At 38.9% G+C, this 8630-nt stretch overlaps 1 protein-coding gene across 1 annotated transcript; it reads left to right on the top strand.

The window, feature by feature from the left end:
• Positions 1–619: 619 nt before the first annotated feature.
• Positions 620–8602, top strand: sigirr (single immunoglobulin and toll-interleukin 1 receptor (TIR) domain). Its single transcript, XM_008412062.2, has 10 exons — positions 620–973; positions 2064–2333; positions 2474–2681; positions 2791–2918; positions 4544–4684; positions 4775–4918; positions 5048–5150; positions 5400–5550; positions 6734–6911; positions 8180–8602. Exons 1-10 carry the CDS (start codon positions 910–912, stop codon positions 8347–8349), a joined length of 1557 nt encoding a protein of 518 aa, XP_008410284.1. The 5' UTR covers positions 620–909; the 3' UTR covers positions 8350–8602.
• Positions 8603–8630: the final 28 nt, after the last annotated feature.

Genomic DNA, 8630 nt, shown 5'->3' with positions numbered 1-8630 from the left:
ATACTGCAGAAAGAGTCACACCTCTTAGGTATTGTTTGCATTCACACATTAAGTGCTCCTTACTTCCTGTTTGTTTTATTTCTATGTATTGGGATTCATACCTATATACAGGAATATAAAAACTCTCACATTAGGGATGTATGTCTTATGAATTCAGACCTCTTCTTTTTCATAAGCTAAACTGTTTTGTGTTACAAGGTCAATGTTTCAAAACCAAGAATTGAGTGAACATGATTTAATCTATTGTTTAGATTTTTTAAATGCACAGAGTCCAAACTGTGAATATGAGTTCAATATTTGCACATATTGTTATTTAATAAACATTGTGTACTTTTCTTTGGTAAATAATTTCCAAGACCACTTGGTGAAATGCTTTTTTCTTATCCTGTCGTAAATTACCAGATGCCCCAAAAGACATCGGGTGAATTCTTTTCAACTTTATGAAAGGATCAAATAAAAACGTAATTAACGTTGTTGACAGAGGTAATAATTTTGCGGACAGTCCAACCAGCAGGTAGGCTGAGGTGAAACCGGAAATGCACCTGCGCGCCGTTAAAAAGTCTATCTGAGTGCTTTGTTATCACAGTTTTACCCACTGGAAGCAGAAGGGGCAGTTCTGTGAGTTTCTGCTGTTCTGCCACTGCAGGTTATTTGCATTGTGACCACAGGTAAGCGGTGTGCGCATCACGTGGTCCGGAGTTAGCCAATCACGAGTGGCGCTTCAGGTTCTTCCAGGTGCAGTTGATGAAACGGCAAGCTGACGTCTGCGTAGCCACTTGCATACTTTTGACAAACTAAATGGGAATAAAGTAACATTTTCGACTGTTATTGGGAACGACGTTTGTAAAGAAAGCGACGGAAGAGGCCTATTTTCCGGTTCGAGGGAGGAGGAGGGGGAAAGTTTGGCTCATGGCTCTGCTTTTAGCTGCTTTATTAATAGTCTGCGGAATATCGAACAAGGCCATCGTCATCGGTAAGGATGGACAAAAGTGTTTATTTTATTAATAATTAAACCTTTAATCAGCTTTCTTAAATTGATTTTTAATAACCTATGTTTTTAGATTTACGTGATGCTTGTAGTACAGGGTCAGTGTACATGTGGTCAAATATGTGGTCATATTTGTCACGGAGTCACATGTTGTTGCCTGGCAACAGGGTTCAATCTGGACTTTGAACCCGGATGATCTAGTGACATTTGGACATAGTAAAAGAACCAGTCAGGGGATTTTCATCAGGGAAGGTTAGTTACTTATTTTAAAGTCACAATAAGCCCATATGTGACCAAATATTACAGATTAATCATAGCCCTGAGTTTCATATTAATTTTATGCTTTTACATCATTCAGAAAACAAGATTTGGGTACACTATAGTTTGAGTTTTAAGGGTAATTTACTCAAATCCACACAAAGTCAATAAAATACACGCAGCAAGCTCAAATTAATCACAGTTCACATATTTTCAGAGGCGTTCAGACTTTGGGAAGGCCAATCCTCTTGTTTGGGATGACAGCCCCTATGGGAAAACGGAGAGGTACAACAGGAGATTTAGCAGTTAGTTTGAGACAAAGTTGAAGAACTGAATGCACAAGTTCTACTGAAACAAAATAGTCCCTCAGCATGATAATGCCACTACCATCCTAGACATGTGGTACACTATTCTTAGGTGTAAGAGCTGCTCCTCCATCTGGTGGTGCATGTGTTAAGCATAGGCTGTCACATGAAGGCCAAAATGAGTTGTTAATGTCTCAAAACAGTTTTGGTTTTCATTTTTTCAGAGGGAGAGTTGGGAAAATGGATATCAGTGACTGAAAGGTCTACTGGAAACAAACAGAGACACTTAACCGCTAACTTTAAAGAGCATTAATTCATCATGTGTCCGAATGCATTAACATTTTATCAAAACAGATTTTTTTATAGTTCAATCAGCTGATTAGAAGATTGTTTATTTTGATCTAAAAGTTAAAAAATAACTTTTAATTGTTCAACAGTCACAGTCAAAATAATAAAATGTTTATAATCTAGAGACTTGATGTTTATTATAAGTGTGTAACTTCTTTTTGTAGGTCAGACCTGTGTGGATGAGAGCAGGTTTAAGGAGCAGGTGGTTTATTTAGGGCCTGCATATGAACTGCAGTGTCCTCTGCAGACACTTCAGCCTCAGAGTCTCCCCCGATCTCTGTGGACCTGGCAGAAGGACTGTCAGCCGCTCCAGAATCAGGAAGGAAACGCCTTCCTGAAGTTCTCCAGCGTCCGCTTAGAGGACCAAGGAAACTACACTTGCACTCAGCAAGGAAACAGTACTCCATCATTCACTGTGCGCCTCGTAGTAAAGGGTGAGCATATAGTTTATATTTATCTCAAACCCGATGGCTGCAATGGTGTGTATTTACCGTCCAGTAGCTGCCTTTACATCTAGCCTTTACTGTGGGCAGCTCTCACACTGAACACTGATACCTGTGGCGTGTATTTGCAGAGTCTCAGTGTGTTAAAGCTCCAGAGTTTAAACCAAACGGAGACCCAACCAAACTCTGGAGGAGTGTGGGCTCTGTTGTGAAACTGAACTGCACTGCTCTGCTCTACTGGGACCCATCAGAGGAGCAGTGTGAAACCACACTGCAGTGGAGCAAAGATGGCCAGCCACTCACCAACCACACTCTCTACCTGCACAACACAACATCATGGTCTTTTGAAGCTTCTTTTTTAAGCTATCTGGTTTACTTCACTTCACTTTGTACCTGAGTTGATGTTTGTAGAGGAAGGTAAGAGTATTTTTTCTCTCTTATTTATCAGGTCTCCCAATGCAGGCCGGCTGGTTGTCAGTAATCTCCTGGAGTTCACCCTTAGAGGGGCAGAGGAGTTTGGACTGTACAGCTGCACCGTGAGGAACATTTCTGCTGACTTCAGCGTCCAAATTTCAAGTAAGACAAGTTGTGAAACATTTTGGGCTTTTCTGCTCTGAAGGATTTTTTTTTGTATATATGCCTTTCCTCATTAGATTTTTTTTCCTGGATAAATTATATTTCTTAATTTTTTAGAAATTACTACAGGAAGATGTTTCAGTAGAAAAACATCAGTTATTTAAAAATTGACACTTTTGAACTTTAGATTACGTTATAATGTTTTCCCTCATTAAAAACTTACCTGGAATGTTGCATTGATTCTTTTATGCATGCTTGAGAAATCCTTAAATCTTCCATCACAACCATTGAGCTATGCAAAACACCTGGGTGGCTCGAGCGCAGCCTGCGGGGCGTAGCTCCTCCTCCTCCTCCTTCAGACTAGCCAGCAGCAAGTAGCAAACACCTGGTGGAACAGTGCATCAGCTGAGCTCATTACAGGAGCTACTTCTCAGTGAAATTCTGGAAAGAGTTTACAGAGGAGCGCAGTTGTGTTGACTTCCTGAAGGCGGAGTTTCAAACAGAGCAGGAGGCTTTAAGAAGCCCAGAAGCCCAATTTCAAGGTGTTAAATTTGTTTTATGTCATTGAAAGTATTTTTATAACAGCTTTTCATATCACAATGTGCCTGAAAAATGCATAACGCTGCCACTTTAGTATTACGTATGTGCAGCCCACTCAGTCTTGTCCTGCAGAAACTCGCCTCTTGTGGAGGCTTTCCCTCTCACAGGAGGGGTAAGCCACTAAAGAATACAGCTAAATAAGCAGGTTTTACTGTATACAAACATGCTAGTATAAAGCTGAAAAGAAAGAAAAGGTATGACAGAAAAAGGGCCGCACCCTAGATGGAGTTGAGATTATTACGAAACAAAGTCCATAAAGGAGTTTTTGGGCAGATTCTTGAGGTATTGACTGCAGTGGGAGTTGATACTTCAGGAGGCACAGCCATCAGGCGTGTTCACAACGTGAACTGCAACTGACGCATTCCTCGTTAAGCCATTCCTGGCCTAATGAGAAAATGGGCTGGACTGTTGCTAAGGGATTCCAAACTCCTATTTTCAGGTTATAATAAATGTTGTATTCATTTCAAAATGAAGGTCTCAGAGTCGGGAGGAATGGTGAAGATAAGCAGAATCCAGCGTGTAATTTCGGTTGTTAACGATGATTTGGAGGAACCGTGTCATTAACTGGTGAAATGAGTTTTATCAAGTGCAAACTCAGCCCAGATGTCCACCAGGAAGTTTTGCAGCGCTTCATGTTTCAATCTGCTGAGAAGCATTATGGAGATGCTGATTTCATTTTGTAGCAGGATCTGACTTCTGCTCAGACCACCAAAAATAAAAAAAACACAGACCATGTTATCCCTCTACTTGATAGGGCTCATATAGTGTGTAGTGTAGAAATTTCTGCATAAAATTATTTAATATTCAAATGTTCTCAGAAACCTAAATATAATTGCTATTAGCTGTAAGCTGAAACAAAAATAAATCACTACATGAGATTTATCTCAAATTCTTTTTATTTGGTGTCATTTGTCCATCAGCTGATGATATTTGTCATCTACTAGTTTTAGTAACTATATAATATATATAGCATTGTAAAATGCCCAGTTTTCTCGTCTCATTGTTATCTGTGTGTGTGTTCTCAGACGGTCCCAGCCACACGGCTGCAGTGATTGCAGCCATCCTCCTCCTCCTCCTGCTGGGGACAGCAGCCGTGGTTTACTCCAGGTGCCACCTCAATTTCAAGCTCTGGTACAAGAACTCCTACGGAGATTATGAACTCAATGGTGAGACTTGTCGAAGCGATGCCAGGTTGTTCTCGTGTGGAAGTTATCGGTCTTAACTTCTGCTTTTCGTCTGTGCGCTTGCATCCGCAGATGGGAAATTATACGACGCCTATATCTCTTATGTCAACAATGATTATGACAGGAAGTTCATCAACTTTATCCTCAAACCTCATCTGGAGAATAAAAATGGGTACAAGGTGCACCTCAATGAGAACGATATCCTGCCCAATACTGGTAACAAAAGATTAATTACAACAAATTCAATCAATATGTCACTACTGCTTGTTTTGTGTAAACATACTGCTCTTCATACACACATACATGTAGTGTAAAAATTATAAATCGGCCTTCTTTATTAAACAGAGCCTTCAGCAGAGCTCCTAATGAACATAAGCCGCTCGCGCCGCCTCATAGTGCTTCTCTCTAACCCTTATCTGGAGCAGGACTGGTGCACAAATAATTTCAGGTCAGTCTCAAACAACACAAATCTACGGAAGAGGATTAGGGCCACTGAAAAAAAACAAAAAAAAACAATTCTGAGATTAAAGTCAGATTTTTTTTTCTTTTTTCCAGTGGCCCTAATCCTATTCCGTACAAATCTATTTTGTCATAAAGGGAAGAATAAAAGTTAGTGAAAGTGTTTAGCAATTATGTAAATGTACCACTAGAGGTCAGTGTTGAGTGTCTGATGGGTTGAGTCTGTGTGTTTTTTCAGACAGGGCCTCCTGCACTTGCTGGAGTTATGTCAGCAGCCGATCCTGATCACGTTGGACGGTCAGTTCAAACGCATGAGTCCTGAGATAAAGCAGCAGCTCAGTGAGAACCAGCACCGCCTCACCTTACTCACCTGGAGGCACAACTCTGTGGTAAGATTTAAGCACAAACTCTTCTGCGTTTGGGATTTTAAACCCTCATAAGAGCTGCAATGTCCATAAAGATATAGTTTTTTCTAAACACAACAACTCATGAAGACTACCTTATTATTAAGTCAAAAATTATTCAGAAACATAAGCATTATTACAACAAAACAAGCTACAAAGAAGTGTTTAGTTTGTCTCTGGTAACACTCGTAGTTTTAAGTCTTTGCCTTGCATTGAGGTTCTTTAAATGCATTTCTGTTTAGCCAGACTGCATAAAAGTGGGGTGAGGTTTTGTCTGATTTAACTGTTGAACGTTAGGTTTAAATGTTGCCTGATTGTGATTGGTTTCTTTAAGTATGTCACGCCCACTTAAAAAGCAGTGACAGGACCTCGGGCGAAACGATGCAGACTGTTGGAGAAATGATCAAACCAGTTCCAAATGCTTCCCTTTGTGTGGTTTATTTTGGGGGCTAAATCTTTCAATTTAATTAAAGCCTAGATGTTAAAGCAAACATAATTTCAAAGTGGAAACACATGCTGGAGGAAATTAAAGGAGTCAGTTTGTTCTAACTTTGTTTTCTGGGTTGTTGAGGCCCAAATCAGCAGCTTTATTTGTTTAAAAGCAGCAACGCAAAGACAGCAGAAATCAGTTTTTTAAAAGGATTTTTTTCTGTTTGCTACTTTATAAATTCTAATCTTAATTTATTTTTGGGGGGGAAATTCATTTGATGGACAGATAATTGTAAAATGAAAGAAAAAATAAATAGTTTTTTAGTGTGAAATCCTTTTAATGCTTTGAGAAGAAGTCCTCTCTGCATTTTTAGCTGCAAGTCTTTTGGGGGATGCACATCCAAAAATGTAAAATTTCACTCATTCTTCTTTGCAAAATGAGGTAGAGTACCTGTGAACTACACATTTCATGTCTTACTAGAGAATTTCCTTTGGACTTAGGCCTGTAAATTGACTGGAACATTCTAAAATATGACTGTTTTGATATAAACCATTCCACCGTCCTCCTCAGACGTCAACCCCCAACACCAGACTAAAAAAAACCCCATATTTTTAATCTTTTTTTATTGCAGAAAGTTAACTCAGAAACTCCCCATCGTGGGGCAATAGATGACATTTCTATTTCTGTTCTATTCTTATTATAATGTGTTGTAGTTATTTGTGGATATTTCTTTGTCAGACTCCGTCATCAGCATTCTGGAAGGAGCTAGCATTAGCAATGCCTCGCAGAGTCATTTTCCACAAGGATTCTGCAGGCGACCCCCAGACCATCCTGCAGGACGATAAGGACCCCATGCTGACCCTTGACCCCGACTACCTGGACTGTCGCTCCGACACCGACCCTGCTGGAGATTTGGGTAAAACCAGTACTCATTGAATGAGTGGTGCTTGTGTATTTAATTTATTCACACGCTTTTCCATCCGAGTAAGCAAGTCAGAAATATAAAACAAACTTCCCATGTAGGTTTTTGTGTTAGATTTTTGAAGCAGCCATTAGTTTCTGTGCAACACAATTTTTAGGTTATTTTGACGATTATATGTTAAATATTCCTATAAAATTAAACCCCAAAATCTTTTTAATGCAGGATGCACATCTGTACTTTGCATCAGTAAATATTTGTGCCAGAAAAGGGAAAATCCTGAAGCCTTCATATAAACTCTGGTGCTGATCTTAGTCTGTTTAAACTTTGCCAGATTTTTTGCATTTTATTCTCAAAGATTAACAAGAGACTAATGGATAATTTCAGCTTGTGCACAAATCTCAACCTGATTTCAACTATGTAATAGAATTTGCTAGTTTTTAATTATCTAACGTGATGATAAAAAGATCAGTGAGTTGACATATACTTTATGTAGGTCGTTCTGGTGCTAGCTAAGTACTGTAATTATAACATTAATGTTAAAGTGTTGCAGGTGCAGCTTTAATGAAGAGCTACAGCATACAGCCTCTCAACTTTGTAGCTAAAAATAAAGATTACATAGCACCAGTCCTAGCTCTGTAAGACATGCCTACATTTTTTCAGACCATGGATCGGAAATAATATGGAATCACCTATTTATTTAATTTCAAAAACAAATACTTTCACAATTATTTTTCTTGCAAACTCTATAAACTCTGCTGTTTCAGGTAGTTCTGCAACTTTAAGAAATTGTTGCGCATTATTGACAGCAAACATGGTCCCAACAAGAGAGCTCAGTGGAAACAATACAACGATGAAGGCCAAACACTGTTGGAAGCTTGTGAAAGAGAAATATCAAATTGTCCTGACAGAAAACTTATAGAAACATGACTTGAAATAGAAAAACGCAAATCGAAAGAAAAAAAAAAATATCGCCAATAGGAATGCACAGTGGATATTTTAGCTGATATGCTTAAGTGCAGCAGAAAAAACACTGAACTATGCAAACTCATAGTGGCAAAAGAACAATATTTAAAGAAATGTATCAAGAAATATGACAGATATTAGAAGTAGCTAAGTATTAAGCATAGTTTAAAAAGTTAAGTCGACTGTGAGGGGGTTTGCTTTAAACTCAACATTCACTACTTGCTAACAAGACCCAGTTTTATTTGAAAGCATATGAGACGTGTGGATGTGTTTTCACGTTGTAATCTGATTTGCTGCAGGTCTTCGTCTCCCGATGCACAGGGCTCTGGCCTGTAAAGCTCCCGTCCTTCCTGCTGCTCCGGTCGAGGAAGCTCAAGCAAAAGCCTCCGACATCGATGTCTCTGATCTGGGATCTCGCAGCTATGAAGCACGTTCAGACTTCTACTGCCTGGTCACCGAGGACATTTAATTCCTGCTTCTATTTAAAATTCATTACTATGTATTTATGCTTCTTGCAGCTGTTTTTTTTTTCTTTTCTTTTGCTATACATTGATCAAAATGCCAATTTATGTTAACTATCACAGATTTAGCTCTTTGTTTTTCAGTTTTGCGACATTGTAAAGATCAGAAACACCAAAGGAAAATTTTGGTTGATTTTTGTAAATATTTGTTCTTTTAGCACTTAAAGGAGAAAGTAAAGATACAAAGACTTTGCTTTTTAAGTGCCGTCATCATTTCAATCGAATGAAT

This window comes from Poecilia reticulata, linkage group LG6, assembly GCF_000633615.1.
Source record: "Poecilia reticulata strain Guanapo linkage group LG6, Guppy_female_1.0+MT, whole genome shotgun sequence".
In the NCBI taxonomy this organism is placed as follows: Eukaryota; Metazoa; Chordata; class Actinopteri; order Cyprinodontiformes; family Poeciliidae; genus Poecilia; species Poecilia reticulata.
Note: the sequence above shows the minus strand (reverse complement) of the source record. Positions and strands in the feature narration are given on the sequence as shown.